This window comes from Vicia villosa, linkage group LG2 (genome assembly GCF_029867415.1).
Source record: "Vicia villosa cultivar HV-30 ecotype Madison, WI linkage group LG2, Vvil1.0, whole genome shotgun sequence".
Classification (NCBI taxonomy): Eukaryota; Viridiplantae; Streptophyta; class Magnoliopsida; order Fabales; family Fabaceae; genus Vicia; species Vicia villosa.
In genome coordinates, this window is record NC_081181.1 from 172,827,926 (window position 1) to 172,849,583 (window position 21,658).

Consider the following 21,658-nt stretch of genomic DNA (forward strand, 5'->3'; position numbering starts at 1 on the left):
TATTCCTTTTTCTCATATATATATATATATATATATATATATATATATATATATATATATATATATATATATATATATATATATATATATATATATATATATATATATATATATATATATATATATATATAATGGTTAAAATTAATAAATATTATTTTCTCTCTGCGTATTTAATTACTTATTGATTTTAACCATTAGATTGAGAAGAATCAATGGTCAGATGAGGAGTAAGTCTTGATAACTTACTTTTGGAGTAAAAATATCCTCCTTTTATATATATATATATATATATATATATATATATATATATATATATATATATATATATATATATATATATATATATATATATATATATATATATACACACACACACACACACGAAGGTCAAATAAAAACTTAATTAAAATATTATTAAAAATTAACTAAATACATCCATATTCACTTATGTTTACATTTGAGATCGAGGGAAAAATATATATTAATTCTTAAACGAACAATATTGTAACATTTATTTTCAGAATTCCCTCATCTTCAACAATTTTTTTATAAAAAAAAATAATTATATTTTGGAATATTTCAAAAAGTTTATCCAAAAAAAATCAAAATGTAACAAAGATCAATAAAATTAAAAGAACTTCAAAATTGATACCTATAAAAAAAACCAAAAATTAACAAACATCAATAAACTTAAAATATATTATAATATTAACAAATAAAAATAAATTAAAAAGTTATTGTTATAACAGTCATTTTTTAGTGTTTTATTTTCCAAAATCTAACTTCTGCATCAAACCATAATCTTATCTTAATCTTAATATCTTAATCTTAATCTTAATATATATAAATGCAAGGTTGTCATGATGGCAACCCTAGCCACATGTCAACCTGATAACAACTCTAAGCCCAAACTCTAATTCTAAATTTACTAATTTGACCCCACACCCTAATTTTAACTTTACTAATTTAACCCTACATTATGAATAAATATAATAATAATAATAATACCATTAATAATAATAATCATAATATAAATAATAAATAATAAATATTTATTGCCACAATCTGAAATCTATTAGTTATTGAATTGACATAATATTAATAATAACCATAACAACAACAACAAAAATAATAATAATAATAATAATAAAAAAATAATATTAATAATAATATAAATAAATAATAAATAATATATATTTATTGCCACAATCTTAAATCTATTAGTTATTAAATTGACAAAATATAAATAATTAAAATAATAATAACCATAACAATAATAATAATAATAATAATAATAATAATAAAAATAATAATCATAACAAAAATAATATTAATAATTATTATTCATCTTAATATATATAAATGCAAGGTTGTCATGATGGCAACCCTGACCACATGTCAACCTGATAACAACTCTAAGCCCAAACTCTAATTCTAAATTTACTAATTTGACCCCACACCCTAATTTTAACTTTACTAATTTAACCCTACATTAAGAATAAATATAATAATAATAATAATACCATTAATAATAATAATCATAATATAAATAATAAATAATAAATATTTATTGCCACAATCTGAAATCTATTAGTTATTGAATTGACATAATATTAATAATTAAAATAATAATAATAACCATAACAACAACAACAAAAATAATAATAATAATCATAAAAAAAATAATATTAATAATAATATAAATAAATAATAAATAATATATATTTATTGCCACAATCTTAAATCTATTAGTTATTAAATTGACAAAATATAAATAATTAAAATAATAATAACCATAACAATAATAATAATAATAATAATAATAATAATAATAATAATAATAATAATAATAATAATAATAATCATAACAAAAATAATATTAATAATAATTATTAATATTAATAATATAATAATAATAATAATAATTAAAATAATACTAATCATAACAAAAATAATATTAATAGTAATATTAATAATAGTTATTAATGTTATTATTAATAATAATAATAATTATTATTATTATAATATAAATAATGAGTAATATATATTTATTTCCACAATCTGAAATCTATTAGCTACTTAATTGACATAATATTAATAATTAAAATAATAATAATAATAATAACCATAACAACAACAACAAAAGTAATAATCATAATAAAAATAATATTATTTATAATATAAATAAATAATAAGTAATATATATTTATTGCCACAATCTTAAATCTATTAGTTATTAAATTGACAAAATATAAATAATTAAAATAATAATAATCATAACAACAACAATAATAACAATTAAAATAATAATAATCATAACAAAAATAATATTAATAATTTATTAATATTAATAATATAATAATTAAAATAATACTAATCATAACAAAAATTATATTAATAGTAATATTAATAATAGTTATTAATGTTATTAATGTTATTAATAATAATAATAATAATAATAATAATAATAATAATAATAATAATAATAATAATAATTAGATATGGTGATGTATCATCTTCAAAATAATTGTTGCACAACCCTAATTTTATATTCACTTTTTTGTCCATCTAATTTATCAAATTATTATTTATACAAAATAAATTATTTACTTAAATACTATTTTTTATTAAACTCCTACATTAATAATTAATTATAACGATAATAATAATCAAAAAACTCTTCAATCTAAGCATAAACCCTAATTTTAATTTTACTAATTTGATCCTATATAAAAAATAAATACTAATTATAAATATAATAATAATTATTACAATAATAATAAAAATAAAAATAATAAAGAATATATTATTGAATAATTTACACAATAATATTAATTAAAATAACAATAATAATAATTTAAATATAATAATAATATAAACAATAATATAAAGAATAAAGAATAAATAATATATTATTTAATAAGTGACACAATATTAATAATTAAAATAACAATTTTATTTATTTTTTAATCTCTAATAAAACTAAAAACAAATATCATAAAATTACTATTTTGATATTCTATTTGTGTAGTATTTTATTTATATTTTAATCTCTAATAAAATATCTCAACAAAATATTAAATAGAATTGTATTATTAATCTATTTAAATCTCTCATATTTTATTTTTTTCAATTAATCTATTTCATCTTTGTTATTCCATAACCACCTACCATTCATTCCATCGGTTATAAAATTTATTTGTACATTCAATTAATTTTCAATTTTATTCTTCAATTACTCTTATTCATTAAGATGGCCTTTTATTCCATATCTTCGGTTACAAAATTCATTTACATATTCAAATGATTCTCATTTTATTCTTCAATTCTATATATTCTGTCACATCTTTCCTGCTTCTCAACTATCCTAATTATTCTCACCACGGATTCCAGTCATATATTTCTCAACAATCTTACTAATACTACGTCAAATACTATGATTAAAGTTAGAATCAGTCAGATGTGAAATAATATGAACATTACTAGAAGAAAAGAATTTATTTACACATATATGATCTTAATAGATGAAAAGGTACTCTCATTTCATCTATTTTTTTATTAAATTATTTTTTGTTAATATTTTCTTTTACTTTTTTAATTTTAATTTTTTTTAGCAATTACATACATGAAATGATACCAAGAAAGTTTTCATGCAAAAAAAAGTTTTGGAAGATGAGATGATTTATGTTATCGAAGGTTTTAAGGTATTAAAGACTAAGACAAAATATGATGTTGAAAATAATTATTCAATGCTTCAATGGTGTGGTGCTACAAAAGTGACTGCTCAAGAATGCGACTACAGAAAAATCTCTAGCTACATTTTTTACTTTGTTTGCTGTGTTTGCTGTGTTACTTTATTTAATAAATTTTAATTAATAAAATGAAGTACTGTCGCAACCTTATTTGAAGTGAATGATGAAGACCTGCAACAAAATATATAGTACAGATATATAAAACTCATTTACCAGTTATGTATTTATATACATAAGAATGATTATTAAAAAGACAATAACTCTTATTTTGTAACTCATATGTTACAAAAAAAAAATTGTAACCGACCGTATTACCAATTAAAATCTATTATTAACTAATATTAATTAAATTTTTGTATTCTAATTAAAATATATTTACTTTTATCTTCATTATAATAATTTCATAGTATTGCAAATGACGAATATTTATGGAATATATTTTAGCCAAGTAAAAAAATCTAAAATTATGAAATTTGTTTATGTAGAAGTTTATATCTATAAAATGAATAATAATAATCAATCAAAATATTGACTAATTATTTTTAATAAAATCTTGTCCTAATAATTTTTTTTCTCGTATTAGTCCTAATTGGTCAATCAATTATTTTTAATCAAATATAAGTAAATAAAATCAAACATTATATATTATTAAAATAAACTAAGTTTTTAAAACTAATAATAAAAAAATTTACATATTAAAGTATTGACTTCAAATATTTTAATATCAATTTTTTTTAGTAGTGAGACAATTTATTAAAAATTATTTATTTATTATAATAAAATTAGGGTATTAGATTGGATAAATGTGATGATTTGGTGTGAAGAATAAAAAGTGATAAAAATTCAAAATTTCAATAGGTTTCTAATATGATGCCACATTGGATTTAGGGTTAGGGTTGTTTCAAAGGTTGTCATCATGACAACCTTGAATCACATATGATCACAAAATAATATTTTTTAATTGGCATGAGTGTAAATTGGGTAAGTGAGAATATATTATTTTTTAATCATCAAATAATACATTCATTATTTCTTTTGGTTGCTAATATATTCCATCTTTTGTATACTATTTTTTCTCTCCATTCATTTTATACATACATATAAATTTTTAAAAATATATGGTTACTTTGTTACCTGCGCTATTTGTGTTTTATTATATGATTAATAAGAAAATCTTAGTAATAATATTTGTTAATTACACTAATTTTTAAATATTTTTCAATTCTATTCCTTAAATATTAAATCAATCACTTAAAATGATATTAATTAATAATAAATTTTAATTAATAAAATTTATTGTCTTATTAATATTTATTATTTTGCATACAAAGGTATAACTGGTCCATATTTTAGTAATGAATTGTTCTTTGTAACTTCTATTATCATTGTAAGAGTCATGTCATGTATGATATTTTTAATTTTTAATTTACAAAATATATTATTTGGCATAAAAATATATAGTTGGTGTGTATTTTAATAATTAATTGTGATAATATTCAGATACGGTAAGATGTTAGAGTAAAGAGAGTGGGTCTTAAATATTTTAATGATAAATAAAATTAAAAGTTAATAATAATTTGAAAAATAAAAATTTAATAATAATAACATTATTAATAAAAAATACAATTTTGATATAGTATTTAAGAGTTTAAAATATGAAGAATTCATATTAAATAACGAATAGAAACAATATTATAGAAGGATATGTAAGAAAAATAGAATAACATAATATAAAAAATTGACACAGTAATAAAATATTCTAATCATGAGGCTCAATTCTTGATTTCGTCTTACAATTAAAGTGAAGGATTTTGATTATAACTTTTATCGCAACCCATATTTAGAAATTTATAATTTTTAAGTTTGTAAATTTCTAATAATCGAGGCTTATAATAGTGAAATAAAATTTCTTAAATATTTTCTCTTACCTTTTTAAAATAAGAAAAAAATGTTAAATTGCATTAAAAAATGTTTATAATGATGTAAGTAAAAATTTTGGGATTTTAACACATAATTTAATGAGTCGAAATATTCACTTTCTAAAATATATAAATGGTAATAAAATTTATTAAAGTTAATGAGTATTAATAAAGTTTAATGATTATTAACAAAATTTAATAGTAACATTAATTAAATTTATTTACACTGATCAATATAACATTTGAGAAGTGATAATAAAAAAGTTCAAATAAGTTTATTATACTAAAAGAAATTAATATAATCTTTAAAAAATTTAAATATTTCACTCCCGCCTTTTATTTATATGGAATCCTAAAAATTATCTTCTATTTTTTATTTTATAATATTATATCATATCATTTAATCAATAATAAACATTGTAATTTATTTCGTTAATATTTATTATAGGAGGTTAAAAGTAATGCACTGCACACTGAATGTCTCCTAAAAAATTGTAACACAAATGAGTTACTATTAAAAATTTAAATAATAATAAATAGGTAAAATATATAAATAATTACAACAACTAAAATATACTTAAAGTGTTTATATGTGCAATATTATAATTAAATATAATATATTATTTAAATTTATTGAACACTTTATAGTTAACAAAAATTATCTTAATTAACTTTATAACATTTATAAAATTTAAAATCTATATTTAGATGCACTCTCGAATTTTAAGTAATTTATTATATTTTTTATAAAGTTTAATATTAAATACATGTACATTACAATATTTAAAAAATTACTTTATAATTTAATTTAATTTATTAAAATTATCAATTTTATATAATTAAAAAAACGTAAACTATATATTCTGAAAAAACCCGTGCAACGCACGGGTAATTTACCTAGTTAATAACAAACAAACCATAAAAAAATATTAATGGTGTGGAGGAAATTATTAGAAAAAAGAACGAATGAATTCAATATACAATTTCTCTATTTTTGGCATGTTGATACTTATAAATTCAAAATAAAAAATTAAATAATTACAAATTAATAAAATAAATAAAACATAAAAAAATTTAATTATTAAAATTTAATAAAATAAAAACTTAAAAACTTTATAAGTGTTCAAAGTTCAAATTCTCAAAAATCTTCACCAAATCCATTATTTATGATAGGTGTTCACTTATTTAAGATTTAAAACAATTGTGAGTTTTAAGTTGAGTCATTTGTTTAACATGCATGGAATGCTGCACAAAAATATCAACTCCATATCATTAAAATGAACACCCAATGAACTAGTATTAATTAATCATAAGCATCTTAATATATAAAATGAAGGTAAACACAATATCTTTAAAAAAAAAAACCAAAGGTATAGAAACGTAACATTTTTTAATCGATTTTTAGTCAGTGGCATTTATTAATCATTAATTGGTAAGTTATAAAGGATAAATTAGTAATAATAAGAAATAATAATAATAATAATAATAATAATAATAATAATAATAATAATAATAATAATAATAATAATAATAATAATAATAATAATAGAGAACCAAAACAGAAATAGAAAAAAGAAGGCCTACATGGAAACCAAAACAGAAAACTACATCTGATAGAGAACCAAAGGTACCAAAAGCAGGGATAGCACAGGAGACACCAAAAGAAGGCCCTACACAGGAGGTAACACAAGAGGATTGGAAAATAGTTGGCAACACTAGTAATCTGAAAGGCAAGAAACCACTGAACTCAGGCCCTGAGACTGTTATTAGATGTACCAATGTTTTTTAGGCTCTCAAGGTTGGGGACTGTTTTGAGAGTGGTGGACCAAGTGTGATCCATGATACTTAGCTGGAATACAAGAGGGCTCAATAAAAAATCTAGGAGCATTGAGGTTGGAGCCCATCTCAAGAAGCTTCAGGTGAGTTGTATTGCCCTTTTAGAGACTAGAGTTAAGGTTAATAATGCTGACCATGTAAGGAATATCTTGGGTAGACAGTGGAACTACATTGATAACTATAAGGATCATGAAAATGGGAGAATTTGGCTTTTGTGGGATTCCAATGTCTGGGACTTAAAAATGTTGCTATCTACTGATCAAGTGATATTGTGTGAGGTCTGTAACCATAAGGGTGAATTCTCTCATTATATGTCAGCTATCTATGCACACAACCAGTTAAAGAAAAGGAGAATTATGTGGGAGACTATTGTAGAACATAGTAGGAACATTAAGGGGCCTTGGATCCTACTTGGGGATTTTAACAATGTTCTAAAGGTTACTGATAGAATGGGAGGAAAAGAGGTTCATAGTAAAGAGTTTGAGGATCTGGAGAGGATGATGCAGAGCCTTGGTCTTACTGAACATGAAACTAGAGGTTTACCTTATACTTGGTCAAATAAACACTGGACAGGTGTGATCTACTCCAAGATTGATAGGGTGCTATGCAATATTGATTGGTTCTTGAAATACCCTGAGAGTGACTTGGAGAGTTTAAATCCCCATATGTCAGATCATTCTCCTCTGAGACTGACTATGCAGAATGGGAGTACAACTCAGAGAATAAGGCCTAGATTTAAATTCCTCAAATGCACAGGAGAAGATCCTGAGTTTATGGATATTGTTAGGAGCAATTGGACTATAAATGTTTCAGGCAGACCCATGCATACACTATGGCAGAAACTTCTTAAATTGCAAGGCCCTTTGGGGAGATTGAACAAGAGGATGTATCAGAGAAGCCAGAGTATACAAGAAAGCAAAGAAAGTTTACATGTAGCTCAAGACCATTTGAGTAAGGATCCCTTCAACTCAGAATTACTCACAGAGGTTACAAAGTTAACTGATGAGGTAATCCTGAAGATTGAGACTGAGGAAAAAATCTTGATGCAGAAAGCTAAAATTGAATGGATTCAGTTGGGAGATGGGAACAACAGATATTTCTTTGCCAATCTCAAGGAAAGAAATAGACAAACTTCTCTTACCAAGCTGGAGGATAAGAATGGAGCCAGAATTTGGGATTTCAAAGATATTGAAACAGAAATCTTGCAGTTTTATGGCAAGCTGGTAGGGACTACCACCCCAAGCATGATTCATGTGGATCTTGAAGCACTTAAAAGAGGGCCTCAGCTTAGTAGTGACAGTGCTAATAGCCTCATCAGGCCTGTTACTGAAAATGAAATATGGCAAGCATTGCAAGGGATTGGAGATTCAAAAGCCCCTGGGGCTGATGGCTATAATTCTAGTTTTTTTAAGCAAAGTTGGAAAATTGTTAAAGGTGATGTAATTAGTGTTGTCCAAGACTTTTTCTGTCATAAAAGGTTGTATGCTGAAGCAAATTGCTCTTTGGTAACCCTCATTCCAAAAACAAAGGAGGCCAAAACAGTAAAGGATCTAAGACCCATAGCTTGTTGCACCACTATCTGTAAAATAATATCCAAAGTCCTCACTAGGAGATTGAGTAGAGTGGTGGGAGATATTGTTGATGAGAGCCAGTCTGCATTTATTCCTGGCAGAAATATCCAAGATAACATCCTGATTGCTCATGAGTTAATTCGAGGCTACAGTAGAAAACACTTGTCCCCAAGATGCACCATTCAAATGGATGTGCAAAAGGCGTACGATACTGTGGAATGGATAGCTTTGAAACATATAATGCAAGAGTTAAACTTTCCTGGAGAATTCATTGAATGGATTATACTTTGCATCACTACTGTTACTTACAGATATGCTATAAATGGGAGAATTAGTAGTAAACTCAGAGAAAAAAGAGGTCTCAGAGAGGGGGACCCCATCTCCCCCATCCTGTTTGTGTTAATTATGGAATACTTGCATAGGTGCCTAGAAAAACTGCAAGATAATCCACAGTACAAATACCACCCGAAGTGTGCTAGACTAAAGATTACTAACATATGCTTTGCAGACGATTTATTATTATTTGCTAAAGCTGATCCCATGTCTATAAATCTGATGATGCAGGTCTTCAACCAGTTTTCTAATTCCACTGGGCTGAAAGCTAACCCTAACAAGTGCAAGGTTTACTTTGGTGGAACCAATGTAGAAGAAAAAGCAGCCATCCTGAGAATAACTGGGTATGAAGAGGGAGCATTACCTTTCAAGTACTTAGGTGTTCCTCTATCTAGCAGGAGACTTAGTATAACACAATGCCAACCTTTGGTGGATAAAATTGTCACAAGAATTCACCACTGGAAATCTCATCTGTTGAGTGCTGCTGGAAGGAGTCAGTTGGTTAAGAGTGTGCTATTCTCAGTCACATCATACTGGATGCAGGTATTCCCTCTCCCAAAGAAGATTATAAAACAGGTAGAGAGCATATGCAGGATCTTTCTATGGAGTGGAAAACAAACTAACAGCAACAAAGCACCTGTGGCATGGGAAACAGTTTGCAATCCGAGAAATGCTGGAGGTTTGAACATCACCTCTCTGATGGAATGGAATCAGGCCACTATGTTAAAGCTCTTGTGGAATATACAGGGTAAGAAGGACAAGCTATGGGTTAAGTGGTTGGAAACTTATTATGTGAAAGGCAGAAATGTACAAGAATGGATCCCACCCCAAGACTGCTCATGGATAATAAGGCAGATAATGAAAAGCAGAGGCCTTATTGATCAGCAAGACTGGGAGGTTAGGCTTGGAGAAGAGAAATTCTGTTTTGCGAAAGTGTACAAGCATTTGAGGGGAGAAAAACAAAGAGTAGATTAGAATGTTGTCTTTTTCAGTAACATGGGTGACCTAGGGAAAAATTTCAGTTATGGATGCTATTCTTGGGAAGGCTTGCTACTCGAGATAGGCTGAGGCGATTTGGCTCAAACATTGAACAGTCGTGTGTGTTCTTCCCTGAACCGGAATCCATTGATCACTTATATTTCAATTGCAGAGAAACCAAAGGAGTATGGCATAGCATTCTTAGATGGCTTGGATACACCCATGAAGGACAAGGATGGAATAGTGAAAAGGATTGGCCTGTGCAGGAACTAAAGAAGAAAGGTTGGAAACGGCAGCTACTTAAAATTGCGCTTGCAGAAACAACCTATGCATTATGGAGGGCACGAAATGAAGCTGTCTTTAATAACAAACCGATGACACAAGACTTGACAACCAATATCAAGTATATGGTTGCAATGCGTAGCAAGTTACATAGGAGCACGCGTGAGCATGTTTGTATAGAAACTCTTAGCATAAAGTAAACTGTGTTAGGAGTCACTTTGTCTGTTGGGTATTTTGAAATGTATGGATGTCTGGACCTAAAAGAGGTCGACTTGTATGCGTGACTGTTTTTGAGGAATAAAAAGTTATCTATTCTAAAAAAAACAAAATAAAAAAACAAAATAATAATAATAATAATAGTAATAAAATCAATTATAACTATGTTATTTTATCCATTTTAGTTGGGAGTTATAAATGAACTAGTTAGAGGGTTAATGAATTTTATTATTATTATTATTATTATTATTATTATTAATCTTAATTAAATATTTTCATTATTATTGTTAAAATTTTATTTTAATTTTTAATTAATTAATATGTAAATTAATTTTGGAGAAAAATTTTGGGAGAAAAAGTTGTAGGATTATAATTTAGTATAATTATAATATGTAATATTAACTAAAATAGATTATATATTTTGGTATTTTTTTGGGAAAAAAAAACACTATTTACTTTTGAGTCTAGAATAAAAAGATTAATTTGGAAAAGTAGAAAGTTGTTTCATTATTAGAATACACGTATTACCTGCGGAATTTCCTGCAGAAATACTTCCGCAGGTTTACTTGAGGATTTTCCTGGGACTTTCTTAAATAAAATAAATTTTCCTGCGGATCTTGAGTTGGCAGAAAATTCCGCAGGTATACCTGCGGATTTTGCTGCGATTTATATATTTCAAACATAAAACGAAACTATAATGCAAAATCCGCAGGTAAATCCACATGAAACTTTCCTGCGAATATCTATTTTATTAAAAGGAAACTATTATACAAAATCCGCAGGTAACTCCGCAGGAAAGATTCATGCGGATGTTGCTACAAATTTAACTATTTTCTTAAAATAATAGTAATTTTTGTCTTAAATTTATTCTAAAAATGAATCAATATATTTAATGGTTAATTATTTATTATTATTATATTAATTAATATTTTAATGTGAATTATGTTATTTTTAAATTCTCATCTTAATTTTTTAATAAAATAAAAGGTATTAAAAATTTTGAGAATGGGTATTCAAGATTTTTTTTATAATAATCAAGTTTTCAAAAAAATACATAAGTAAATCATATTTCAAAATATTACTTCAATAACCATGTTTGACCATTCTATATTGCGCCTCCTATTTTGTTAAAACAATTTCAATAACCCGTGAATTTACTGTTACTTACGGATTTACCTGCGAATTTACCTCCAGATCGGACATTAAATTTAATTATTTAATTTTTATTAATTATTTGTATGGTGTTTTTATTTATTTTAATTTTAATCTTAATTTTTTTATGTTATTAATTATTTTTATAATGTATTTTAGTTAATTTTTAATTTCAATTTTAGTTTTTAATAAAATAAATGGTATGTAAATTTTATATATATATATATATATATATATATATATATATATATATATATATATATATATATATATAATTCTTCAACTAATATTTTAGTAATAGCTATGAAAGTTTTAAAACATAAAATTAAAAAACTAAAAAAAAATTAGAAAAAAAACTTTGATAAAAATTAAAATTAAGAAAAGGTAGGACTTAAACTCCTGTTCTGACATTCATTGCTCCAATTATTTACCACAGAGCTGTTAAAATGGGCTAGCCCGTCAGGCCCAAAAAATTATAGTGTTTGGGTCTTTTTCAGGAATTTTTTAACCCAATTCTGAAAAGTCCGCTACCCATTAGGGCTAGCCCATATGGGCCATGGGTAGCCCATTAGGCCCGCATAATTATAAATTTTAAAAATATATATTTATATTATCTTAATCCAAAATAGCATATTAATTTTACTTACTTCACTAAATTTTATCTCTATTCTATTTAATCTTTCTCTTTTAAATATTATAGATTAATATAATCAACAATTTTTTCACCGTATTATATTAATTTTTCTCTTATAATAAATTTTCAAGTATTATTTTATACAATTTAGTCATATATTGTATTTAGAAACACATTATTGTATTTATAAGAGATAATATAATGGACAAAACTTAGGTACAATTCACTAGGTGTGGTTCTTACTTTATTCCAATAAAAATATGACAAGTATATTTAAACATCATTTAAGGAGTGAAAATAGGAGCAAGAAAATTTGAGCAATTTGCATATGTGTAAGAGGAAATTATACACTTGTCATATTTTTATTGGAACAAAGTAAGAACTACACCTAGTGAATTGTACCTAAGTTTTGTCCTAATATAATACTTAAAAATATATTATGTTTAAAATAACATAATTTTTAATTTTATTTATAATAAATATTATGGAGTTTTTATTTTAATTTTTTTAAATAAGAAAACTCATTTAGGGTCGGGCTCGGGTAGTAAATCTCGAGCCCATATTACACATTGCCTTTTTGGCCCCGCCCTAAAAAGCCCAAAGCCCGCCTGGACCGGCCCGTTTAAAGTCGGTTAGTCCATTTTGACAGCTCTAACCACTAAGACACTAAATTCAATTGATATTTTATTGTGAAATTTAATATAAAAAATATAAATTTTAAATAAAAAATAAAAAATATTAATATGATAGGATATATAAGATAATATTTTCTTTATAATTATAATAATAATAAAATAATATTAATAAAATAATAATAATAATAATAATAATAATAATAATAAAATATTATGAATATAAATCTAAAAAAATAGAAAAAGAGTTATCCTTCAATGTCGAAACCCTATCGAACATTCTCATGCCACTCTCATCTCTTCATTGGCGATCGTTGTCGTTCGCGTCCTCATCGCCGTCCGCCGTCCACCGTCCTCCCATCCACTGTTCTCCCGTCCACCGTTCGCGTCCTCACCGCCGTTCACCGTTCTCGTCACGGTTCGTAATCTCATTCTTTGTATAGCTTTTAATCTTGAATGAGTGACAATGATTTTCTGAATATGAAGGATGATAAGATACATTTTAGAATCTTATTTTCTTTGAACTTCATGCCAATCATAGAAGTTTATAATCATTGGGTATTAAAGTTAAACAATAACATTTCATTTTCTGCTCTGTTTTATGACTTCTAGCTGTTTGATGAAATGCACAGCTGAAACAAAACTTAATTTGTCATATTTTCAACTCAGCAAGTTAGGGAAGGTTTGAATGACGAGTAAGGACAATGTTGTGGAAGAGACGCTAATAGTAGATGTTGTGTTTATTTAAAAGTGTACTACTGCCTTTCAGGATGCATTGGGTGGAGATGACATTGATATTGTAGCTGCTTCCCATGAAGAACTAGACGCGGAGTTAGAATCGTTGAGGGAAAAACTAGCTGAGGTAAAAAGAGTGCCAGAATTGATACTTAGTTTGTTTCTCATTTTATTTATATTGGTAATGAATATCTTTCTGTTGAAAAGTGTAACGTTATGTTTGTTTCGGTCAAATCGATGGGTGAATTCAGAAATACATCTCCAAAAACATCCATAAAAAAGTGAAATATGGTGCGTTCATATATACCTCTCTGAATTCAAAGAGTAAAACTATAATTTCGCCAGAAACTTCTAAAAAGGTTAAGGGTGTGTATAAAAAAATTCCTAAAAAGTTTAGAGATTGATTGTCTGAGTTTTTTTTTTTATAAAAATGCCAATTAAGTTAACAGTGACTAATTCTTATTGATCCACTTCATTTAAGTACCAGCACCATTGAAACCACATATTACCTAAGAGTTTGCCTAACGTTGTTATCCGTAGAGACTATGATGTAGTTATAGTCTACTAATACCTAGTCTAAGATAAGGTAAACAATATTTTGTTGTATGATTGTGTCAAAGACTAAGTGCAAGCACAAGTATCCTTCTCTCTATCTGTTAATCTTAAACTAAGTTCATCTCACTCACACTGCATCTATTTCTTGAGATAAGGTATGATGCTTTTCGATTCAGAATATCATATGGTCAAAGTAATTTGTTGAAGTCCAAACTAGATTCAATCCTATTACTTATATTTTACAATTTTCACCAATCTCAAAATAAGCTTTGTATTCTAAATCATTAGTCTTTTGTGTTCTAAATTTGACATTATTTCCTGAATTTTTATTCGACTCAAAGTTAATATCTCTTTTGCTTATATCCGTACATGACAGATACTGAGATGTTTTTCTATCATCAAGAAATTAAGTGACTGATTCATACATACCATACCATGGATCTTTGACTGACTGAATTTTGTTAATCATTTTATTAACAGGTTTCCTTAAATTATGGCAAATATTGCTATGGTTGTTGCAAGTAATGTGGGTAAATATTTGGCGGGACCAGCCATTCGGGAAATTCAATACCTTCTTTGTGTTAATAATGTAATCAATCTTCTTGAGAATGAAAGAGAGATGCTGGCAGCTGAAAGAAACAACTTGCAGACTCATTTTGCACAAGCAATGGAAAAAACTGAAGTAACAGCCATTCAAATGAGATTCTGCTTTGGTTTCTTCATTAAATACATATTGAATTGATGAAGGGAAGTATATCATCATCTGCTTGATTTTGTTACACTGAATTTCTTTTGCTATTAGATTCGAGGATTGACATGGCCTTGTTTGCTTGTTGGATTGGTTGCTCAGAGTGCAAGGTGCAAACATACTATTTTTTTTCATCCCTTCCTGTTTTCAGGTTGTTGCTTCGTATATGATGGCTATAATTAGTCTTTCCGCTTCTGTATTTATTTCCATGATGCTAAAGATTGAATACAATATTTTTGTTATATTTGTTGCTCTTTATCTCGAGTAGTCGAACCCTTAAATGTAACTGAAAGTTTCGATGTTTATTCAGGCTGGATAGGATCTACGATTTATAAGTTTGTCGACGACTGGATGCTTTTGTTTAAATGCTTTAGTATTATCGGTAACAACCCTTTCTTGGTGTACATAGAAATATTGCTTGACTAATTGTTCTCTAACACCCAATTTACCTCAATGCCAGATCTTATGTAGTAGATATGGTTTGCAAGGCTGTTGGTTTTCCCTTGTTGGATTTCAATGGGTGAGACTCGGACCTAGAATTTATAGAAAGTGCTAGTATTTTTTTGTGAACAAATACTGACATGGAAATATCGTGTTCATTAGGCTCGGTTTTTTGTGGCCCTTCTGCGCCTTCTATCTCCCAACGGCATTTTATACTCAGAAGAAAGAAACAAGCCAATATGAGCTGCAAAAGTTGAAGACTGCATAGTTTTGGAGCTACATTTTAATTTTAGTTCATTATAGATTATACAAGTATAAGCATGTTGTCTGTTACAATTCAGTGGAGGGAAACTACTGGTGCTGAGATGTATCAGAAACTAAGCAGGGAAATGGGGACGTGATGTGGGGAAATTAAACCCACCGCCCCTAACATATATCCTTGGTGATCAAAAGGAGGTGCCACGAGGTAAAGGTAATCGGTAAACCTTTCTATTTTTATGGTGGCTTTCAACATGAATCTGGCTTGAAAGCGTTGAAGCGCTGAATTTTTGGTTAACATTTCTACTGGTTTTTTACCCTCCTTGTAATACTTCTAGGGGAGCAAATATTAATATAGATATATATTTTTATTTTTTAAATATATTTCCTGCGGATTGTTTTCTGCGGATTTAGCTGCGGAATTACCTGCGGAACTTCCTGCCGAAAATATTGTCTCCGAAGGTTTTAGCTGGGGACAAGAAACCGCAGGAAAATCCCCAGGTAACGTGTTTCCTGCGGAAATTTAGCCAGAATCCGCAGGTAAATCCACAGGAAATTTGAATATTTCTAGTAGTGTTTCTTAAGTGAAAATGTTTTAGAAGTGAGAAATCTATCAAAAACTTTATTAGTGAGACTGAAAAAACGACTTGTTTAAGGAAGTGAAAGTGAATGAATGTTATTGTTAACACAAAAAAAGAGATGATTCTTACTTTATAATATAGCATTCACTCTTGAAAAAATAATTCAATATACAATAAAATAAAAATAATATAAAAATTGATAATGAAAAAAATAATAACATTAGTATTAAATTAATATCAAAATAAATTATTTTAATTAAAATCACTAAAAACTACTATTAAATTAAATAAGTGCAAAATCAATATTACAACCTAAAAGTTCCATTGTGAGAATATTATATGACGATTCGGGTTCGAATCCCGATCGCTATACTTCAATCTACCTGATAAATTTGATTGTAAAGACAAAAAATTCGTATACTTTCTCCTAAAGTAATTATAAATACTTAATAGTGTTAGTCATTATAAATTATTATTCATTATTTTTTATATAATATAATGCATTTTAATTCTAAAGGTAATTTGGGTATTTTTAAATAATTTTGTAAATTACAAAAAGAAAATACAAAACTTAAAAATTACATAATTAATTGGAAAAAAAATTAAAACATTGCAATTTTTTATTTGATGTGGTATTTTTAACATATCAAACAAGTACTAAGATAATATAATATTATAGAAATATTTTACAAAGTCAATTTAATGAATGATACTTATTCATAAGTAATATTTTATATGATTTTAAAAAAAGTTAAACATCTACAGAAATTTAACGTTTACGAATAATCTAAAATTATTTACGGTGTCGATGCATCTTATCTTATTAATTAAAGTTGTTAAGTCTCTTAACAAACTTTTTAGCGCCAAAAATCTTATTGATGTTTGTCAAGTCTTGATTTTTGTTGTTGTAATAATTATGTAATACCCGGTATAATTATCACTAATGGATGTCACTAATTAAATTTGGTAAGAACATTAATAGATAAAAGTATATTAGCACCTTATTTATTTATTATAAAAAAAATAATATAAATTCCATAAGAGTATTATTGTCATTTCACCCATTAATTGAACAAGTTAGGGACTTGTTTAGCATGTCTCACTCTCTCATTTGAAACAAAACCAGAATTTAGGAGGGAGAGAGGAGAAAGAAACGTGGAAGAGAGGAAGAAAGGAAGAGGGAGGCTCCACCAAGTTCAAGCTTCATCCCTTGTATGCATTTGAATATGTCCCAAGCCTAGTTTCGGATCATCATCTTCTTGTTGCTTAGCTTCTCCATCATCATCGAGGTGAGTTCAATAGATAGAGACTTGGGATTTTCGGGAAATGTATGAAATTTGGATTTATGGGATTGTGATGAGAAATTCTGGTTGCATGTTTGATAATCTATGTTCATTCATATCAAATTTTGCTATATGTATGTATAAACATGATTTAGAATGTTGTGGCATGTTGGGATTGATTTGGATTGGAGTTTAAACCTTTAATATGCTGAATTTTGGGGTCTATCAGCGATGTAATCGGTTTTTGGACCATGCAACCCGTTTATTTAACTCGTTCATGCAGTCTTGATGGCGTATTTACCATTGTGACGATCACATCTGCGTATGGTGATTGACAGGGCCGTGACGCCACATAGGCAATGTCACCATTGTAACTCGTCACAGATGAATTTCCATGTAGGACTTATCTGATTCACTTGCGGTGTGCGTGTGCAAGTCTCTTGACATTAGGCATGGGAGGTAACCCATCGAGGGTGTGATTATATGACCGACATAGAGGTATTAATGTGCTCCTAGATTCCTCGTACACGGGTACAGGTTTGCATACTTGTGTGTTTGATTGTTTGTTTGTTGCTATCTCATTGGTTAGTTATGAGATTTCCAATGATGATATTGTCCCTTTTGTGTATTTGTACCCAACTGTGAGGAAAATCCCGGATCCATAATGGATCTGTTGATTGTATGCACCTTGTAGAACCGAGTGAACCCTTAAGATAGAGAGACTCACTAAGATTTAGTAATCTCCCCCCATTCCAATTATCTTATTTTCAGGTGGTTTGAGGCAGGACAAAGACAAGGGTAAGATGACTTAGTCTTGCGACGGTGTTTCTTGGCGATGTTTCATTATTTTGTATCTTTCAACTATGTAGCTTTTGAACTACGTATTAGTACCTTATTGGGATTTATGTATTTTGGCTATGACATTTTCGATTTTTATACTTATACTTTATCCCATTCTACTGCTTATGTATGATATTCATGTACCGTTATAATATCATATACGTATTATCCTATGCAATGATATATATGGAATGTTATAAATTATTTTATGTAAACTTTGTATTTAGTAGTCAAATATAGCAGTTATTTTAAATTTTTAAAATTTAAAACACAATCAATATAAAAAAAAAACATTTATATACTACTATTTCATTTTACTCATTCTCTCTATTTCTCTCTTACAACTATTGTCACTATCGAATCTCATTTTATTTTATTTTACTCTATCTACAATCACTACCACCACTTACTTACTCTGTGAGATATTGGATCGAACTCTAGTATGGTCGAATGGTAGCTTCTTGGTTCGATAGTGAAGGATAGAAAAACACTTAAAAAGAGGGGGGTTTGAATAAGTGTGACTTTAAAAAACTCTTAAGATAAAAACAATTAACACAATTATTTTTATCCTGGTTCGTTGTTAACGAAACTACTCCAGTCCACCCCCTTAGTGTGATTTACCTCAACTGAGGATTTAATCCACTAATCAATCTTGATTACAATGATTTTCTACTTAGATACCCTTTAAGTCTTCTAGAGTATTCTGATCACAACTTGATCACTCTAGGAAATCACCACTTAGAAACTTCTAAGTCTTCTAGAGTCTACTGATCTCACTGATCACTCTAGGAACCTTTTACAATCAATGTAAAATAAATGTTTACAAGAGTATTGAAATGCTTCTTAGAAAGCTATAATCACAACTGTGATATTTCTCTTAAGTTCTAAGCTTAACTCTCATTAAGATTTTACAAGATAAGTGAGGTTGAAGATGAAGTTCGTGAGTAATGAATTCAGCAGCGTTTCAGTATTTTGCAAGAGTTGTTCTATTTCTGATTCTGATCAGAACTTCATATTTATAGGCGTTTGAGAAGATGACCGTTGGGAGCATTTAATGCGTTGCGTGTTCCGTACAGCTCTGCATTTAATGTTTCACTCTTTTGTCAACTACCTCGAGCCTTGCTTTTGTTGCTTTTACTGACTTTGCCTTTTGTAGCTTCTAACGTTCCTTTTGTCAGTCAGCGTAGCCTGTCATCTTGTACTTGCTTCTTATATGATGTTTGTAGATACAACGTTTGAATAATCAGAGTCAAACAGCTTGGTGCAAAGCATCTTCTTGTCTTCTGACTTTGAAGTGCTTGAGCGTGATACCATAAGAACTTCAGTGCTTCTGCTTCTGATCTCATGTTCTTCTGATGCTTCATAGACCATGTTCTGATTCTGCTTGACCATCTTCTGATGTCTTGCGAGAGCATGTTCTGATGTTGCAATCTTGAACCTTCTGAGTCAGTGCTTCTAGCGCTGAATTGTGCATACTCTTTATATATTTCCTGAAATGGAAAATGCAAAGAATTAGAGTACCACATTGTCTTATACAAAATTCATATACATTGTTATCATCAAAACAAGAATATTGATTAGAACAAATCTTGTTCTAACAATCTCCCTCTTTTTGATGATGACAAAAACATATATAATTGATATGAATTTGCAATTAGAATATCATATGACACAAGACAATTTCACAAATATAGCATAAGCATATAATCAGAGTGTGTGAATATGTCTCCCCCTGAGATTAACAATCTCCCCCTGGAATAAATACTAGAATAATTTATAAATAAAAGACTTCCCTGAGTATTTTCCATTTCGGTAGAGACGTTCACTTTGCCTAGAACTTCAGAACATTCAAAGCTTCTACTTCTTGCTTCCATAGGATAGCTTCAGAGCTTTGAATTTTTTCTTGAATCATAGCATGCTTGATTGTATCAGAACATTCTTGAATGTATCAGAGCATCAACAGAGCATCTTTACATCTTGAAATGTTTCAGAGCATACTAGACGAAAATAATCAGATCATGAATGGATCAGGACATTCTTTTAAGAAAGAGCATGTATCAGAGAAAACTTTGATAGATTCTTAAAAAGAATAGCATGTATCAGAGCATATGAGAGAAGAAAATGTATTAGAGTAATTCTTCAAAGAGAATATCAGAACATTCTTCTTGCTTCTGATCTTGAAGCTTCACAGCACTAAGCTTGCTTCAATTTTCCAAGAACATGCTTCTTTATAGAATTTCTTTTCCTCATGTATTTGCTTCTCATGTTGAGCTTTTTCAGAATATCTTCAATCCTGCAAAAAATCTCAAAGACATAGAACTTGCAAATAATGTTAGGAATGTTGAGACTTTATCCCAGCAACTGATATAATAAACCAAGTCAATTATCATGTTTCTGCCCCTTTTTGTCATAACATCAAAAAACATTAAAAAGATTCAGATGATAAAACAACATAAAAAGTGAAGCAGATAATATTTCATTAATCAACAAAATATCATAAGTACAAAAGGGATGGAAGAAGATGCAAGAAACAGATGCAAGAAACAAGAAAACATCTAAGACTAAGACACACTACGACTAGCCTAGCTTAGAAGCTATCTTGGACAGAAGGTTTTGAATCTCAGCAGTGCTTTCTGTCTGCGTCTTCATAAAAGATCTGAACTCTTTGTGAGTATGCTCATGCTTGTCCAGACGAGAAGCAAGACCAGCTTGCTTCTGTTGAAGAGCCTTCATGGTGTTCATCAGAACAGAAGGTCCAGCAGAAGAAGCATCAAAGCTATTGTCCATCAGAGGATTCTCAACAGCAGCATCGAGCATGAGAACATCAGCTTGATTTTCCTCAAGAGGAGGTTGCATAGCAGGATGATTCTCAGCATCTTGAGTTCCAGCACCTTGATTCCCAGCATCAGCTT

General features: G+C 27.9%; 1 protein-coding gene and 1 long non-coding RNA gene across 7 annotated transcripts; both read left to right on the forward strand.

The window, feature by feature from the left end:
• The first annotated feature begins 10,439 nt into the window (after positions 1 to 10,439).
• Positions 10,440 to 10,871, forward strand: LOC131650673 (uncharacterized). The gene has a single exon (XM_058920374.1). It carries the CDS (start codon positions 10,440 to 10,442, stop codon positions 10,869 to 10,871), a length of 432 nt encoding a protein of 143 aa, XP_058776357.1.
• A 2,702-nt stretch (positions 10,872 to 13,573) lies between these two features.
• Positions 13,574 to 17,888, forward strand: LOC131652990 (uncharacterized). Of its 6 annotated transcripts, XR_009298921.1 has the most exons (7): positions 13,574 to 13,723; positions 14,075 to 14,167; positions 15,076 to 15,277; positions 15,398 to 15,494; positions 15,654 to 15,725; positions 15,804 to 15,863; positions 15,947 to 17,143. It is a non-coding gene; the product is annotated as an uncharacterized LOC131652990 (long non-coding RNA). The 6 variants fall into 6 exon arrangements; XR_009298919.1 differs by adding an exon at positions 17,750 to 17,888 and having other exon boundaries at positions 15,076 to 15,725; positions 15,947 to 16,256; XR_009298920.1 differs by having other exon boundaries at positions 15,398 to 15,725; positions 15,947 to 17,145.
• The last annotated feature ends 3,770 nt before the right edge of the window (positions 17,889 to 21,658 follow it).

What these genes read in the sequence shown, in the direction of transcription:
- LOC131650673 (XM_058920374.1), top strand. Translation starts at nt 10,440, where the DNA reads ATGCTATTCTTGGGAAGGCTTGCTACTCGAGATAGGCTGAGGCGATTT.